The sequence below is a fragment of the Vidua chalybeata genome, chromosome Z, assembly GCF_026979565.1.
Source record: "Vidua chalybeata isolate OUT-0048 chromosome Z, bVidCha1 merged haplotype, whole genome shotgun sequence".
NCBI lineage: Eukaryota > Metazoa > Chordata > Aves > Passeriformes > Viduidae > Vidua > Vidua chalybeata.
In genome coordinates, this window is record NC_071570.1 from 1,372,432 (window position 1) to 1,391,781 (window position 19,350).

The 19,350-nt window shown below is 40.1% G+C and overlaps 1 protein-coding gene across 7 annotated transcripts in view; it reads left to right on the plus strand.

Moving 5' to 3' along the window:
• The window catches only part of DYM (dymeclin), a 212,008-nt gene that overhangs the window by 79,063 nt on the left and 113,595 nt on the right, over positions 1 to 19,350 (plus strand). For all 7 annotated transcript variants that reach the window (XM_053931483.1, XM_053931487.1, XM_053931488.1 and 4 more), the window contains 4 exons: positions 1,829 to 2,007; positions 8,151 to 8,276; positions 15,578 to 15,691; positions 16,957 to 17,051. In XM_053931483.1, the coding sequence (XP_053787458.1) occupies positions 1,829 to 2,007; positions 8,151 to 8,276; positions 15,578 to 15,691; positions 16,957 to 17,051 (514 nt within the window). The remainder of the gene's footprint in view (positions 1 to 1,828; positions 2,008 to 8,150; positions 8,277 to 15,577; positions 15,692 to 16,956; positions 17,052 to 19,350) is intronic.

Sequence of the window (19,350 nt, forward strand, 5' to 3'; positions counted from 1 at the left end):
TTTAATTTTTCTGTTGATCAGCTTAATGTTCTGCAGAATAGTACAGGATATGCTGGTGTTGCTGGTAAGTTTCTTTAATTCTGTTCAGATTCTTATTTTACTGGACTTTTTAGTATCCTTTAATAAAACTGATAGTGAAATGCTATAAATCCCAGTGGCACAGCTTAAACATCCACAGAAGTGAAGGTGCAAAGCCAAGGGGAGCTTCTCAGCTAATGGCACCAAGGAATGAATTGTTCTGATTTTGCTGTCTATATCCAGGTTTTCCCTCCTGAAGGGAAATTCCTGCCCAAAGCAGGAAGGTTTTAAACCAGCTGGTCCGTAGTCATGGTCAGTAGTTGATGTTGGAGTCTTTCCTGCGCCTGAGGGTGCATGGTTTTGGGACAGGCAGGGTTTCCATCGCTGCGGGGCTGCGTCTCTGCATGGTTCCCAACTCCTGCAGGCAGGAGTTCTATTTGCTCCAGGGCCTCCTGCTGCCTCCAGCTCAATGGCTGGAGCTATCCCCCCTTGCCCTGGCCAAGAGGATTGGTGGCTCCCCAGCACACTGTCTGCTGGGCCCCACAAAACCAATGGTAGCCAGGGCTCCCGCAGGGCTCCTGCAGCAATTCCAAGCACTTTTTCCATCCAAAGTGGGTGGAAATGTTGTTCAAAATACATGACGACTGCCATGCTCTTCTGTGCTGAAAGATACTTAGCAAGCTTCAATAAGAATATTGTCTTAAAATCACAGAACCACAGTGTGGTTTGGGTTGGAAGGGACCTTCAAAATCACCCAGTTTCAACTCTCTTGCCTTGGGCAGGGACACCTTCCACTATCCCAGGTTTGTCCTGGATACGAGCCTTGTCCAACCTGGCCTTAGAGACTGCCAGGGATCCAGGGACAGCCACAGCTTCTCTGGGAAACCTGTGCCAGGGCCTCATCACACTCGCAGGGAAGAATTTCTTCCTGATCTCTCGTCTAAATGTCTTCTCTTTCAGTCTAAAACCCTTCCCCCTTGTCTTATGGCTATTTGCCCATGTAAAAATTCTCTCACTCTCCATCTTCTTCAAAAGCCCCCTGTAAGTACTAGCTTTTTCTTTTTCCATAGGGAATTTCTAGACCTTAGAAATCTGTGCAAATGGGTGTTTTTATTGAGGCTGGTAAAGGTTCTGTGAACAGAAATCTGTTTTATTTTCACTTCCAGCCCTGGCACAGTGTGTATTGTGATTATGAACAAACTGCTGTTACTTTGAAGGATGTCAGACAACGTGATGTGATGTTTTACATCACTTAACTCATGAAGCTCCCCACCACACACCTCTGAATCCTAATACCTACTTTTCACTGAGATATCACAGTAATTTTGACCTGTGCACATCCACCCTTTATACCAAGAAAGGGATGGATGGGAGACACTCTGCCTTAATGCCAGAGAACTAAACCTGTAAGTTCGATGTGCAGGGTTTGGAAGTTAATCACTGGTATATTGTTTCCAGGGAAGACCTTGTGGCTGCCCCCCTTCCAGCAGCTCCTGGGATCACATTCCTTCTTAGCAGTGGAAGCCATATGGAGGGACAAAATTGTTTTATGAAAAAAGATGAATGTTTTGTGCAGGTACTGGGGTCTTACTGAAGCTCATATGGGTGGACAACCTCAGCTTTTTGGCATAACTGAAACTTTATGAGGCTCTATTATGGTTTATGACCATTGGTAATAGAGTCACAGGTGACTTTTGTTTCCTCCTTTCTGTGGTGTATTAAATATTTCCCCCAGAGATTTTATAAAATGAACAAATAAATGAATGATAAATGTATTTGTTAAAGACTTTATTTTATTTCTTTATTTCAGATAACACTGCTTTTTCATCATCAAATCCACACGCTTTCCAGATTAACTTTAACAGTTTATACACAGCTTTATGTGAGCAGCAGAAATCTGATCAAGCCACTCTTCTCTTATACATGCTTCTGCATCAGAACAGCAACGTGCGGACCTATGTGTTGGCACGGACAGACATAGAAAATCTGGTGAGTCTTGCTCTGCCTCCTTCATTCTCCTCACGAGGCATTGGCCCTGCAAGCTTGGGTGTCACCAGCTGCCAGTGGCCTCTGTCCTGCAGTGGGAGCAATAGGTTCTGGATCACTCATTTGCCAGTTCTAGCTCACTTACTCATTTTTGTTACGTCATCTCAGGAGCGTGCTGCTGAACACGTCATTGCAGTCAAGGGTGGTACTAAAGGTACAGGTACTAAAGGTGCAGACCATCTTAGATTCCCTCTATCTCTGTGCCACTACCATGACCCAGGTCAAACATGCCCACTTCTGATCATTCTGTAGAGAAACTGGTAGCAGATATCATTCCATTCACTATTTTATTTATCTCTATTGGATATTCAGGCCAAAAAGTTGCACCAGCTGTCTCTGTGCTTTCAGGAGTAATAGTTAACAAAATGAGCTGTAACTGGACTAACATGCCAAATGTCTTACAGGGTTGACCTAAGACTGAAACTCCTCAAGGAGCAGCTCACAGATTTTATAGAAATACAACTGTAGTGCCTTTTTAACCACTTAAATAGGATTGTGGTTAATGGCCAATATAACAGACACCTGGTATGGTTTTGTAGGTTATAAATTAGCTTATGCTCCCCACTTTAGTAATGTCACAAACCACTTTAACAAATCTTACTTATTAAAAAGCATTCCTTTAATAAGATAATGGCTGTCTAGGGGAATTGGTAACAGAATAGAGGAACCCTTTCCATTTTAATATTTGAAATCTTGCCAGGTAATTAGATCCCTTGCCTATTTGATGGCAGATATGGAGTGAGTTTGGTTTCAGTCCAAGTTCTAGCAGATGTATTGCTAAAATCGGAGTTGATAGACGCCACTGTTGGCAAACTGGGGTGAGATGGTTGATGCTGAATTGATTCAAGACTGAACTCCTGTGTCCACAGCAGATTATGTAGGCAAGGGCTGAGTCATTTTGCATGAATTCTGTGAACAAATGGACACGTATAATTTTTGGGGCTGCTAGTGTGTGATATGACAAGTTAACAGCTGCTAACCATAACAGTTTGCTGCATCTTTAGACTCACAGCATAGAATCCTAGAATGGTTTGGGTTGGAGGGGACCTTAAAGCCCATCTTGTTCCAACCCCTTGCATGTGCAGGGATGCCTTCCACTATTCCAGGTTGCTCTAGACAAGTAAATATTAGGTGTGTGCATTGTTTTATAATCATGGTGTCTGATACACTGTAAAGCTTCCAGAAACACAATGCAGTGCATCTGTCAAAACAAGTCAAGATGGGGGTACTCAGATACTCTGCAGTGTAGGATATTTCCATCTATTATCACTTAAAAAAAATAGTCAGAAAATCTCAGAAATTATCAGCAACTTTAAACACTTCATGGGAAAAGCTGGAAAAAATCAGAAAAGCATCACTGAAAAGTCAACAGTATGTTTTTGTGGATATTTTGATTTTTTTTTCAATACCAACATTTGAAACTACTCTTGTTTTGCTCTTCATGCTGCTTCTTTTTGATCTCTACTGACAAATTACTGACATCTTTGTCCAATCCTCTCGTTTTTATTGGGCCAATAGATAAGGATAAGCAGCAACCAACTGAGAAGAGCCATTTTAATTGCTCGTTAAGGCAGGCTGAGCCAGACCCAAAAAGAATTGGGAGGGCTGGGAGGGCTACTGGACAAAGAAATCATGACCTCCTAACTACAATCCTGCGGTGAAAAAGGGTAATTCAGCCTTACACTTGATAATGAGATAAAGGGACTTGAGTACAGGAGCTGGCTGTCTTTCCCTGTATGGCAAGTGTGGTACTGATACACTGTGTACTATTCTGGTGTTGTACTTCCAGACTGTACTTCCAATAGTCTGTAACTAAAACTAGTTACAGACTATTGAAAAATGGATCTGTGTTGAGAAACATGGAAGTTTTTTTTTTTTTTTTCTTTAAAGTTATTAATAACACTGTGAGAGGCCTAGGAAGCTAATTCTAGCTGGTCAGAGAAAAGCTTGGGGAGCATCAGGATGTGTATATGCCTTCATAAAGGGGAATCCTTGAAAAAAACCAGGAATCTCTGCCTGCAGAGAGGGATGGTAAGAATTAAAGCCTGGAGGTTGATTTCCACCATCCAGAGATATTGGAGAAAAACAGTAAGGTCATTAATCCGGAGTCAAAATGATCTTTGGAGGACTTTTTTGGAGGCATATGGTGTAAATCAGTGGCTCTTTGTACAGAAGCAGTTGGATGAATGGGGTGTAAGGTATACAGGTGCTGTGTGAGAGATCACGTCCGCATGCAGCTCAGAGTTCATCCTAAACTTTAGAGGGTTTTGCAGGTTGTTCCTGTTTCACTGCACTCAGTGCATCCCATATGTTGTGTTTTCCCCTGTTTTAATTTGTCTCCCTTTCCGTGCTCAGGAAGCATCACCAGAAGGTGCTCTGTAACATTTCATAAGGATTTTTTGAAATGTGTCTCTGCTCTTTTTCAACTTTAGAGTAACTTGTAAATTAAAAGTTTGTTTTTCTTAGCTGGTACAACAGATACTGTCTCAGCTCACTTCCTCATTTGTATGTATCTCCCTCTGCCAGTTACGGGTAAATACCTTCACCTTCTGTTGGGCTTTGTGTTTTATTGTTAATAAAGAACCTTTTTTTGCTCTTAATATAATTCTGCTTGGCAAAACAAATAGCATCTTTGTGTGTCCTTCATGACTTCATTTTTTAAAATAAATGGATTAAATACCTGATGCTAGAGTATCTTCTGTTAGAGAAGTTTCATCTAGTATTTGGCTGTCCTTTTCAAAGTGCTTGCAGGGATCCTCTAGAAAGTGGTGGGACAGATGAAATAGAGGGCAGTTAACACATTTTTTTGATAAGGATATTGTTCTGGTCTGTGGATAGGAGACAGTCAAGCCTTTGTTTGAAAGAGCAATTAGCACCAGTATTGCAAGTAAGTATACCAGTTAGGTTCCTGCGTGTAAGAAATGAGCTATTCGATGTGTTTTCTTTGGCTGTTGAGTTGAGATTTTGTTGCTGCTCAACGTGATTGGAATGAAATAACATACATGATGATGTATTTATATCAGCTGATGCTACAGCAATATTTTTTCCTGTAGTATAAGTTTGTCTTAAGCAGGTTGCTGCTTGTATTTTGTTTAGTACTAAAGACTATTAAAATCTATTTTTAAACTTTACTGGGCAAACCAACCTTGGACTGGATATAGCACCTGCAATTTTCAGTGTCTGTTTTTACCTGCCACTTGTTTTGGGGATTAAATGTAACTTGTTAATGGTGGCTGTTTCTTGCCAGTTAAAAGCTGCTCCTGAGGGAGGAGTGTTAGTAGTGGTGCAGCAGAGGTAGTGTGATGGCTGTGAGAAAAGGGTCAGCAATACAAAAGAAGTGGTGGCTGACTTCTCAATATAGGATTGGATTGTGTAAGAAGATAAGTAAAGAAGTTTTAATGTATGCATGCAGCATAGAAGTATAGAAATGTATTTTGGTTGAAAGTCTAGATAAATTTTAATATAAGTAAAATATTAACTGAGAGGATTCTTCTCTTTTGGAGGAATCCATCTCTTCCAAAATCCTCCCAAGACTCCTTCCAGGCATCTCTCAGGGTTCAATTATCTTTGACCCCTTTGACCCGAGACCCAGGCTTCAGCCCCAGGCTTCTTCAAGGAAGTTACCTAAAAGTCTTCCTCTTTTGAAGAAAACTGTCTCCTCCAGGTTCCTCCCAAGACTCCTCACAGGCATCTCCCAGAGTATTTTGAATTTTATATTTTCATATGATTAGAGTTTTAATTGAATCTTTATTGTAACTTTTTGTAGAAGTGGTGGCTTGTTAACTAGTTTTTGTTTTGAGAACAGTAATATTTGTCCTAAAGGTGTGTGTGCAGCACAGCAATCAATATACAAAGAAAGACATGTTGTAAGGAGGAAGGATTATGGAAAGTGTACTAATTGATTCTGGTTCCATCCAGAAATGGCACATAAAAGAGAATTAAGTTGCCATATGCCTCCCTGAGTTTTGTCCAGTGTGTAAGTGGCACAGAGCCTGAAAAAGGAGTGGAAAGGGAAACATGGCCAAAGGAATGGAGGTTTTGGAAGCAGCAGAGGTTTTTTTGGGGCAGGAGGACTGATTGCCATGATCTGGAGTGCCAGACTACTCTTCGGTAGCAAGTATGGAGCTTTAGTAACAACACTTTCACATATTGGCTTGTAGGGGAATGGCTGCAATGTCTCAGTATCATGTATTTTTAAATGTAGTTTGTAGCCACACACTTGTAGGACTTGGAGCACTTGAGACCATGAATGGACTTTTTCAGTTACAATTAGCATTAATGTGCGTAGACAGAGGAGATATTTTGGGCTGTTCTGAAGGAGTATGTTTTGCCAGAGTGGTTTGTATGATTTAACACAACCAGACTGAATCACAATTATCTTTAAAGGTCCCTTCCAACCCAAACCATCCTGTGCTTCCATCTGGGATCTGTCTGGAAAACTAAGAAGTTGTTCCAGTGGTTACCTTTAGCAAGGCTTTTGTTGTTGTCCTTGCAAAATTGTAAATACATTTCTTCATTAGTTTTATGTTGCTTCCAGCTCTATCCAGCTCATTAGAATAACTCTTGCACTTGGAAATGACAGAGCTTTTACAGTACAAAGATACATATAAGTGTTGGAGATGGAAACAGTTTGAATGGTGGACCAACACAGTGATGTTTGCCTCTCTTTCTCCCCATCCAACGAAAAGGACTTTTTTTTTTTTTTGTCTGTATGCTAATTAGAAGTTGTAGGGAAAACCTGGTCTTTACTCAAGACTGATATTCAGAAAACACAAAGATGATACTCTAGTTTCCACTGGGGAGAGAGGTTTCTGAAGGATCCTTTGAAACGGCAAGGGAAGGATGTTTACAACATGTAATTAATTTTTTTCTTTTAATATTTATTTAATATTAATAAAAATATTACTGTAAGTATATTCTCCCTCTGCTTCTGATGTCATCTTGTCTTGACCCTGACCAAAGCATGTGTCAAAATATTTTGGTGGCCTGCAGCATTCAGATCAATCTCATTTAATTCTAATAAAAACTGGTTTCATATGTCCCAACTGTTTTGAGGATGGTTGACTGTAAGAGAACATTTTGGTAACTTCAGAGGCTTGTGAAGCACTTGGTGTCCTGGCTGCTTACCAGAATAGGTTTCACATGATTCATCCAGCTGCATTTGGCCTGTTTTGAAAAACAGCAAATTTTTAGGTATCTAGAAGCTTCTTGGAACTGAGGGCTTTCTCCAGTTCCTTTTTCCAGGGCTTTTTTGTGATTTCGGCCTATTTCTGCAGCCCAGGGAAGCCACGTTGTACTGAGCCAGTAGAAAGCTAATTTTCATTTGGTAAAGAGACAATGTTTGCATCTGGATTAACTTTAGACTAGCTTCAGGTATTCTTGCTGTTGCAATGAAATCTCATTTTCCTTATTATTGCAAGGCTTTGGCTTAAGCTGTTCATCCTGGTGGAAATGTTGCAAGACCTTGGGCTGAACTCTAATCATAATGATCAGTCAGTTCTCTTTGGCTGCATGTTATCTAAAATTGGAAAAACAGGCCTCTTCTAGTCTTAACCCAACCCAAACTGGGTTTTTTTTCTGGATTATCTTCACACACCAAAATGAGATTTAATTTTCATGTCTCAAAATGCCTCTGTTCACCTCAGCTTCGATGCGCTTGGCTAGGTTTGAGGAGGAAAGGCTTTTCAGAGAAGGCTTGTGGTAGCACAGATGGGTAGAAACAACTGTTTTCCTGCTTGGACTGGTGAAAATGTTGTTTAACAATTGTTCCCCATAGTGTAGAGAGGAGAACTGAAGTGTTTGGAGGTTATGGTAACTGGTATGGCTGGGAATCTCATTTGTTAGGGATTGAAATTCCATTTCTGACCACAAGAAAACACTTGTTTAGACTCTCTTGTGAGGCAAAATAAAGCAGATAGAAGGTGTTTGGACACTGTATGTCACTGCTCAGGGGTGGTTGTTTCAAGAGGGAGGAATTGGTATGAGGTCAAGGGCAGGGCAATACATGGGACCTTTAGAGCCTCCTCTGTTTAGTGCCTGAGGTATTTGAAGACTAAACTGATACACGCATTTTTCCTTCCCTAAAGGTTCTGCCAATTCTTGAAATTCTGTATCACGTTGAAGAAAGGAATTCACACCATGTTTACATGGCTCTTATCATTTTGCTGATCCTCACAGAGGATGATGGCTTCAACCGATCCATTCATGAAGTGGTGAGTTGCTGTTTTGGTAAATAATCCTTCAGCTCTAAAGATAATTTAAATATTTACTTCTAAGAAGATACATTGGCAAATCTGTTCCCTCGGCAGAGGCTGTATGAGCTCATCCAAATTTGATGGCATATATATCTTTCTTTTGTAAGGAGAGGGAACCTGAAGACTGCTTTCAAAGCTTCTCCCAAGTGAAATGAACAAACACACTCCCTCCTCTAGAGAAACTGCTACAAATATCTCTTTTTCTGTCATTTTTGGTGTTCCCTGTTACAAATTAGCCTAGTAATAGCTGGGCAGACTGCCTCAAAGGTGCTGAATGTTTGCCATGGAAGTGGAGGGCCTAGGAGAGAGGAAAAAAAACAGGAAACCTTTTTTATTTTTTATTTCTCTTGAAAAACTTTGCTTAACTAGTGTGATGCAGCCTTTAGCTGGAGTTGTATTTTCCATACTAAATGTTACTTCCTTACTTGGCACTTCTTTTTCTGTCTCTCTGTTAGATTAATTTCTATTTTATGTTGTCCATATAACAGGATCCAAATTTTTACTAGTTTTGATGGACCTTGACCATCTGTGCAGGAGAATACCTTGGACAATTATGTCCTAGTTTCCCAGCTTCTAAAACTATGATACTCCATGAGATATTTGCACTGATTTAATTTAATTTTTTGACTGGGACACAGAAATTCTCTTTTGGGGAAATTATTATCTTTGTGAAATTATTGAAATGCAAAATGCTGAAAGCAAGTTTCAAGGTTCTTAAAAAGAACCTTCTCCCAGGTGAGTTTCCAGACTTACAGTATTTTTTCTCTGAAATTTCATACTATTTAGTTTAGCTCTGTGTGTAGAAAGCAGGAAAGGATTATTTAAATCTCTGGGAATACCTTTTCTTGGGAATACCTTTTTGGAAGCAGCTTTTAGGAGCACCTATAGTAACCATGCAGATGACTGAAATATTTTCTTGAAACTTTTTACTGCCTCAACTTTGTGTGCCTTGAAGCTGTACATGTGCACCAGAGTTGTACATGTGTGATGTGTTTTTTTAGGTTCCATGTCACTGAGTCATTCTCTCTCATAAATTGGGCTTGTTGAGAGTTGGAATTCAGCAGGCAAGGTGTCATTCCTGCCTCAGTCTCTTCCCCTATCACTCTTCGTTCATTTTAGAGGCTTTACACAATAAATAAATTCAGCAAGTCTTCCAATAAATTCCTTACTGGATGAGTAAAAGTGGAAGATTTCCTTAAAATTCCTTAATGAGGATCCAGCTGAGGAATGAAAACATAAATCAAGTTTTCATGTCCGGTTTATCCTGCCTTTCAGCTAACCCTGCCAACTGAGTTGTAGTGTTTGCTTGCAATGTGGATATTGGTTTACTACTTGTATCTTAGTAAAAACACAAACCCCACCTTGTTCCTTTTGCCCTGCACTGATTTTTTTTTCAGTCATGCCTTTGCTTCTGCCATTTTCTTCAGAGTTTTTTTTTTTTTTTTAATTTTACTTCAGATGTTCAGTAACTGCTTATTTTCCTCTGTGGTTATGTTTTCCTGCTCTGTAGTGCCTGGTTCCATTTGTTAATAGTGCCGTGTGTCCAGAGTTTTGCTGGATTTGGTTCTTAGGTGGATAATGAGAGGTGGCTGTGAGGTGCTGCAGGCCTGTCTGTGTGAGCTTCTCCTACACATTCCTGCAGATCCTGAGGAGGGAAATAAGTGTAAGGGAAAAAAGTTTCAAAGTCATACTTATAAATGCATTCCCCTCACTCATATCTTTGAATTAATTAAATAGGTGTTTTCAGGTGCGAATGAGCAAGTTATTGTTCAAAAACTCTAGTATGAAGTATGAAATTAGTCTCATACTTGCTTAAGTATTAAGTAGGGGAGTCCACATCTCCTAAAGCCTAAGAGGGTATTATAGGTCTGCAAAATGATGGGAATTTTTTTATTCCCTCCGTCACCTGGGTAAAAGATGAAGGAAAAAAAGATGTGCTATATTTTAGATCAACCTGTTTTTCTCTCTGCTATGTGTCCTGTACTGTTCTTGTAAGAACCATCACTGTACAGTTCATTTATGGGCTATTTTCCTTTGTGGCATTTAACCCACATTTATTTATTGATTTTTAGTATTAATTTTAGTGAGCAAAGTTTTATAAATCTAGTGATTATACCAACTGGTAAGGAGCTCAGGACACCACAGAAACTCTTTTTGACTGCTGTAGGATGCTGAAACATTTTTTTATTTAAAATGAATGTGGTCTTAACTGCCTGGAAAATATGATCAAAATCATAGGACCTGTTCCTGCAATTGGTTTAATGCAGGTGGGTCACTGTAACCACACAGAACTCAATTTCTTTCACTAATAATAACAATAATTATAATAGCAGAGTAAGCAAATAAATGTAAGAATTCCCCAGAGGGACAAGTATTGGTGATCTTTTGTCTCTGATTTATGAAATTCTAAATAAAATTACATCAGACATCAAAATAACATCATACGGTATTTTATGTAGCAGTAACCTTATTGTGCTACTGTAGCACTTTATGCTGTGGGAAATGGTGATACACTGTAAATCACGATTTAACTGTGTTTATTTTTTGTGTGTTAGAAAATATCTCATGAGCAAAGTTGTGGGAAACTGAGAATCTCATTGCTTGGTATATGCAGAACTGAGCCCCTGCTCTTTGCATCTTTGCGGTTTGTGCTCCCTAAATTGGAACTATCCAAGAGCCTGGTATTCAGAAGAATAATCAATCAAAGCATTTTAATTCCTTTTAAAATTATTCTTGCAAGACCATCCCAGAGATTAAGCTTTTTCTTTTTATTACCTGTTTAATGTTAACTACAAACCAATGAGATTGGACAGTGGGGGCACTAGTTCCAGGTAAATGATTTTGAAATTTAAGGTATTCTCATGCTTCATGCCTCTGAAACCCAAAATGGATGGTGGTGGTTGCTGCTGTTGTTTTTGAAATAGCCATTTCACTGCCTGCCATCTCAGGTTGCTTTCCCCAGTGTAGAGGAGAGGTAAGAGGTTCTGGTATGCAACTTTATAACAGTGAATTTATATATATTTTTTTAAGAGTAGTGTACTATTTCAAGGAATAGTTATCTCAGTAACTGTCTTTTTTCCCAGGCTGGTGTTTTCAGCGTTTCAGGGAAGGTTTCACTGAAGGTTTCTGGGGTGAGACTGGAACATTAGCATGTCTTTGTCCATGCTTTCAGCTGTCAACATGTTACTTAATGAGGCCTGGTAACTTCATGTTTTGCATTAGGAATCTGAAATTTGGCAGGTGGCCTTTGTGCCAGGGCTCTGCTGCTGATAATATGACTAAATGTGACCAAATTTTCAGTCTCTGGGCACGGGGAGCAGTCTGTTTCCATCTGTGCAGCAGAGACGTAGCCGGAGGTGGCCTGACGTCTGTGGAAACTGAATATTCTCATTTTGTTGCTCCCAGAGCCATCTGGGCTGTGTGCATCCTCCCGTGCCCAGGGATCACGTTATCAGCTGAGATAGGCAGGGAGGAGCTGCAGCTTGTGCAAGTGCAGCTCCCAGCTCCCATGGGACAGGACTGTGTTCCCGGGGATGTTTCTGCTGCTGCTTGCCAGGGGATGAAACCACACATAACCTTGGAAAAGCACTGCAAGTCCATCCACTCCAAGCATTCCCCCACCACTGCCAAGGTCACCAGTGACCCAAGTCCCCAAGTGCCACATCCACATGTTGAAGCAAATGTGTAAGCATGGGAGCCCTGATGTGACAGCAGTTGGGAGAAATTTGAAACAGGCTGGGACTGGCTGTGCATGGAACATGCAACATGGAACATGTGCAGTAGGGGAGAGGGACAAGAGTTAAACAAGAAGTAGGCAAGATTTTGGGATGCTGAGAAGAGAGATGAATAAAGAGGCAGGATAGGAACAGAGTGGCAAAAAGCTGAGGAAGGTGAAGTCAGGCTTCTTTTTGATGAGAGACTGGGATGGGCAGGATAGGACAAAGGAGAGTAGCTTCACTCTGACAAAAGGCAGGATTATATGGGATACTGGGAAGAAATTCTTCCCTATGAAGGTGGTGAGTCCATGGCACAGGGTGCCCAGAGCAACTGTGGCTGCCCCTGGATCCCTGGCAGTGTCCAAGGCCAGGCTGGACAGGGCTTGGAGCAACCTGGGATAGTGGAAGGTGGGTTGAGCTGTTAAGTCCCTTCTAACACAAACCATTCAGTGGTTCTGTGATGATAAGGTGTGGGTGGGGGGCATGGAAGCAGGTAAAAGAAAGAGCTGAGAAGGAATGGGGTCTGGGAGGGCAAGGAGGTGGGAATAAGCTACATGGAAGGAAAACAGGAAGGGTGATGGCTTCTATATACAAGAGAGATCCCCAATGGATGAGAAAGATGTGTCTGGAGATGTTGGAGGGCTCAAGGTACTACTTGAGACTACTTAACTTGTCCCAGTCCCATTCCTCGTCCTTACTGGGACACCCTGTGGGAGAGAACACATGATGGAATCTACTCTCAGTTTCAGCATAGAGTGAATCATGAACTTCCACTTTGGTTGGTGAAGTGCAGGGTTGTGCCCCACAAAATAGGACCAAAGAGAGTGGGAGGAAACATGAGGATTGTTTGATTTGTGGGAGGAGGTTGCTTTGCTATTATTTCACTCATAAATCAGTGACTACAAAAACTAACTTACTAGAAATTCAATTAGTTAAGTTGATGGTTATTTGGCCAGGATAAGTGTATTTTGTCTAAGAGGGAAAAAAAATAAAAAACCCAAACTCTTGGGTATCATTTCAGAGCAAATTGAGTGAAATTATTTCTTCAATAATCATCAGGAAATACGTTCCCTTATACTATTGTTTTCATTTTACATTGTGTGTCATGTCAAAATAAATAGTATTTTATACTACCCATTTTCATAGCTGTATTTTGTCTTTTAAAAACTCTGTTACATTTTCAATAAGCATTTAAAAGTCAGGAAATTAAATGTGCAACCACAACTTATCCCTGCTATATTTATGTATTACTGAGAGTAACCATTACTTAATGATCATATATTGTATTCTTCATATAACAATATGTTTTTCTTCTGGAAAGTTCCAGTGCTGAGCTTCAGATATTTGAGCTTGAGATATTTGAGCTTGAGATTTATTTCTTTATAGAAAATCTTCTCCTGAGAACAGGTATATTCACATAGTCATAAATAAGCTGTTATTAAAAAATTACAATTAAGGCAACCAGGATGAATGTCTACACTTATGTTAGCATTTTGCATTTGTGAAGGAACCCATGAACTTGCTATATCTTACCATATGTTTATGCTTAGCAGCCTTGGGATGATCAAGTTCTCCACTAGCAGAGTATCTTCTTGCAGTGAAGTTTGTACGTGTGATTCATTAATTACTTACGCTAACAGCTTTTGAAATTTTCAGTTGCCTTTTTTCGTGAAAATATGTGTGGATTTTGCTTTGTCTTTCAGGCATTTCCTGTTAATCATCTATGTTGTTCATCCCGACTAGTTGTCCTTGTTTACTGAAACTCCTTGGATGACTTGTTTTCATTTATACCATCATCACTTTGTCCTAAAATAGTATTAGTGACTTGTTATAACCAGAAATTATATTGGTTTCCGCATCCACTCATCGCCTGCTATTTGTGGAAACCGTTCTTGTAGTGATTTCATGTTTCCTATTCGTTCCACAGCCTTGACCATTCTCCCCTTAAATACCTCTCAAGTCTTTCCATCTTCCCCGTATTGATCCTTTTAGAAAAAGGTGTTTACTACACCTCAGCCTGTACGTGGGGATGTTTTGGCACCCTTGCCGTAAAGTAGTGTTTTCCCCATGTAGAGGTTACAGTCACTGGCTTCATTTTAGCTTTCTTGTGGGAAATAGGAAGGTGCTGACAAAGAGCCAGGTACTGGGCAGCATGTAATAATGGAGATGCTTTTAAAAAATTATTTTAAAAATTATTTGAGGGATCTGAATTTTTGTTTTGTCTCTTCATATATAATAAAAATTATTTTTATACCTCAATCTTTAAGCTTGAATAATTCAATAAACATGAATCATAACAATGATGCTATTTCAAATGTCTCTTGTACTGTGAAAGAGCTTCCAGAGGTACAGACTCACAGAATGGTTTGGCTTGGAAGAGACCTCAAAGCCCATCCAGTCCCACCCCTGCCATGGGCAGGGGCACCTTCCACTGTCCCAGGGAGCTCCAAGCCCCATCCAGCCTGGCCTTGGACACTTCCAGGGATGCAGGGGCAGCCACAGCTGCTCTGGGCACCCTGTGCCAGGGCCTGCCCACCCTCCCAGCCAGCAATTCCCAGTTCCCAATCTCCCACCTGTGCCTGCCCTCTGGCAGTGGAAGCCATTGCCTGTGTGCTGTCCCTGCATGCCTTGTCCCCAGTCCCTGTGCAGCTCTCCTACAGTCTCTCTTCTCTCTCTGAAGTTACACAGGGCAATAGCTTTGCGTGCAGTAGTCCTTGTTAAACATATTTATGTTTTGACCGAGAGCAACCCTGAATTTATAGAGGATCTTTTCCATGTTTTTAGGACAGTTCCTGTTGAGTCATTTTTACCAGTCCTTCAAGGCAGGGTGTTGGGTACATGTGTTTCCTCCATGTAGGTTGGCTGGCTACAAGGAAAGAGTGGATTGATTCTCTTTCTGCAGTAAACTTGGAAATGGTGATTAACTTCATCCACCCTGATAGTGGAGGGCAGTGAAAGACACGAAGCTCTTAATTTAGTGGATGACTTTCTCTTAGTATTAGAGGAAGAGACTTCATACTTTTCAGGGGAAAGGCTTCATTGTGAAGCCAACACACTGTTGATCTGTCCCCGACCTTCAGTGTGTGTGCTCTTGCCCATCAGTCAGAGCTCCTGTGTTGAGCTCTCTCTTGCCCAACCAGTGATGAGGGAAAATGGCAAGACTTTGGCAGAGTTATTCAGGTGTCTTGGTGTAAATGGAGACTTCGTAAAGTGTCAAGGATAAAGATGAGTATATAAGTGTGGTGACACAGGGCATAGAAGTTCGCAAAGTGCCAAGTGTTATCATCTTTCTACACTTGCTGTGTTTCCATGACTTAAAGTTGATGAGATCTACTAGGTGACAATGCTGCAGAGGTCTGACTTTTTTTTTTCTTTTGTTAATTTTATTTTAATTATGCTTTGGAGTACAAAATTTAAGTAACATTTGAGACTGGAAACTAATTTTCATGTCCGAAGGAATGTGAGACTCCAGACAGCTTCCTGTGTTCTTATTCAGACCTAGGTGCTGAAGAGCCTTTTTCTTTTATTTTTTTCTTTTTGCAGATACTGAAAAACATTACTTGGTATGCTGAGCGTGTCCTAACAGAGATCTCACTTGGGAGTCTTCTGATACTGGTTGTGATAAGAACCATCCAGTACAACATGACACGGACAAGGGTAAGAGTTGTGTTGAGCACTTGTGAATTCCTAACCTCAGCAGGTTAAATTCCATTTCAAAGAGGGAGGGGGATTTTATTATTTCTATTGCAACCAGTTGGCATCTCGTTTTGCAGGAAGGAAGAAAATAGATCAGCAGTGTTAACTAAGTGTTTGTGAGATTGTAACACAATTTCTGTGTTGTCTTCCAGTTCATTGAGTATGGTTCTCTAAAGACCTTCATTCAGGTCTTTCTTCTCTTCAATTGAGAAGAAAGAGTTTCTTAGTTTCATGAGAAGAAGTTATTCCTTATAGGCTATTTACCTCTCTGAATGACTTAAAAGTGGGAATTTCAGGTCTATTTATTGTTCGTTTTTTAGGAAGTGTGACAGGGACTGGGCCAGAAGACCTCTTTGAGCTCTGGCAAAGCAAAACTGCTTTAACTTCAGAGCCTTATTAGCCTAGATTGATTTTGTGCATTTTTCAATGCACAATAGGTTTTTCATCATTTTTGCAAACACAAACATAGTGTCACGCACTTCTGAATATTTTCAATGATTAAAGGCACAGAATTTTTTACATTAAACAGTAGCCAAAATATTAAATATATTTTGAACTGCAAAAACGAAGGATGTTACTTTTATGATAAAAAGAATTGGAAGGAATGAGAACAAATTTGGCATATATTTGTAGTATTTAGAATGTATTGTGTTATGTAAATGAATATTTCAGACTTGAATAGGGAAATTAATCCCCTTTGGATTGGATAAGCGGACAAGTTTAATTCTGTGAGAACCCTTGACTTTGAAAGGGCCATCAGATAAATGCTTATCTGGCCAAATGATTTCAGGGATGCTGAAATGTGGACCAGTGCTCTGAAGTAAGGTATGGTTGTAGTTGTGGGATATATGGAATGGTGTGAAAGAGTCAAGAGGGAAATGAGTTATGAAGTAGGAAGTTTTAGGATAAGATTACAAAAGGGAGAGAGAGAAAGGTAGAGTGAAGGAAAATGTCTTTGTGCATATGTTACAGCTGTGGTGCAACTGTAAATGAACATTGAAAGACAAATACAAACCTGTCTATACATATATGTATGTATATACTCTGAAATTCGTATATTTGTATATTTGTATACTCTTTTATAAGCCTTATATTTTAAGAAAACATGTTTGAACATCACTGAGTATATATGCTTTGCATTTCTGCCTGTGCTTTAAAAACAACATACATATCCAACGAACAGTTTGATGTGTTGGTTTTTTTATCTTTCCTCTTCTTTCTGACAGGACAAATACCTTCACACAAATTGTCTGGCAGCCTTAGCAAATATGTCGGCACAGTTCCGCTCGCTTCATCAGTATGCTGCTCAGAGGATCATCAGGTAAATATAAAGACTCTGCTGGAAAATTGTCTTTACTGGAAGTCTGGAGTAGAGAAGCTTGAATTTTGTAAGCCTTAGTAGTACAGAAACATTAATTTTGTATGCCTTAGTAGATACCAATGGACTAAACAGCAGAAATTATAACTGAGTAACTAAGTAATCCCAGAATAAATCTTACTTGCTCTATACTTGAACCTGCTCTGAATAGACAGTAAAAGACTACTTTCTCTGTCTGAGAAACTTCTGCCTTTTGATCCTCTTAACAGAACAGTTCAATACCTGCCTTCAAAACAGAAGGTTTTGAGGGGTTTTTGTGAATTACAAATTCAGTCATGTATTCAGTTATTATAAAAATGCGCTGAGTGGTGGTTCTCAAGTACTGTACAGCATGGATTCTCTGCTTATTTCTTCCTGCATATTTGGCAAAAGGTCTGTTTTTAAAATCAGACATAATTAAATGATCATTTTTTGACAATACCCTGCAAATATGGGCAATAAAGCCTAAATCTATGCTTTCCAAATGATTAAGTTTATTATCCTGTATAGTAGCCAATAGTCAGTATCTGCTCTGGTTCTAAAACAAGGCCAGAACTTTGAAGAAGCAGATATTGAAGTTGGTCCTTCCTATTGTGTTTCTGTGCTGCAGAGCACATTGTAAAGGCAGGTAACCCTGTGCCAGGCATCCTTCTCATCTTGGCAGCCAGCCCTGCTCCACGCTCCAAGGGAAACTGGGAAGGTCCTTTTTAATGTGATCTGGAATAAATTGTTACAGGGCTTGTCAGGTACAGACTGCGTGCCAAAAATAATAATTGTGTACCTGTACACTTTGTCAAGGACTGGGTTAACATGACACACAGCTTGTTCTTAAGGATTTAATTCTCTCCAAGACACTTCTCCTTTGAAAATGGTTGGTGGTATAAGTAGGACAGGTTACCAATGAATGCATTGTGTTGGTGCCTTTCACCTGCCTTGTACTTGCCCTCTTTTCATACCCTTGGCAGAAGTAAAGAGGGTTCAGAATTTGAAATGGAGCTATTTTCCCCTTACTTGCCACAGACATTGTCTCAAATATTTGCTGTGCTCATTTCTCAAATCATAGACTTGAAGTCTGAGTTTTCCAAGCCTTTGAAATGTTCTGAAATCAGAGATCCTGGTGTGGTATGAGATACAATTCTCCAACCCTCAAAAACTTGGTGTGGTTCTTACTCATTTGCCACTTCAGAGCTTGTTCCTAGAATCCTGGGTTCTGATTTTGTTCTGTTTTATTCTTTGGCTGTTTCTGCAGCCCAAAGTGAGATGTGTTCTTCTGGGTATATTAGCAGCAGGAAGCAGTTACTTGTCTCAAGACTCAAGAACTTCTCTTTCACTCATTTCATGCAGCATTTTATCAAGATCCTCTAACATTTGGGAGCCTTATTCCTAATGTCTCTCAACCTGTATAGTTACAATGTAACTTTAACATGGCTGCAGGATTTTTAGCTGTGATATTCTTACTGGAGGCAGACAGACTTGTTCTGCTGCTTGACACTGATGAGTGCAGAAAGAAGGCAAAGGGGTGAATGGCAGAAAACAGGGAAAGGAGATTCTGTCAGAGTAGAAGATCATTGAGTCCAGTTGTTGTAGTCCCCATCCTGGAGGTGTTTAAGAGCCATGAGGCACCTGGGGACATGAGTCAGTGGTAGCCTTGGGCAGTGCTGGCTGAATGCTTGGACTCAATGGTCTTCAAGAGCTTTTCCAACCTAAATGGTTCTATAGTTCTATTCTATGATTCTGTAAATCAGCCTGAGATCTCAGTGCATTTGGAGAATTGTAGACATGTTAGTCTGGTAGCACAGCAGAGAGAAGGATGCCAGCTATCCCAGCCATTGGGTGCTGGCAGGGTTGGAGCTGTATTGTTTTGCCTGGAAGTAATGTAAGGGTTGGTAGAGAAAATGGTCATGCTTGTCAACTGAAGAAGCAAAACAAAGGCAATAAGATCTGTATTGTGTATACTATGGCTTTCTTACATAGTACAAAGGCATTCCATGCTGTTGCTTTTAAGCTTCTGTCTTATTATAGCCAGGCACTCCATATTATTATAAGTGGAAATTGAAATGAAGGAGGTGACTTTAGATTTGAAACAGAACCAGCGAAACAAGAGGAGTATTAGGGAAAGAGGATCTTATTCTGGAGCTAGAAAACTGTACATCTGGACAATAGGCAAAAATGACCACCAAGACTGGAATTTAATTTGTCGCTGTGATCATGATTGCTTGTAAATCAAAAGACACGACATTAAAGATGTATTAAAATCTGTTGT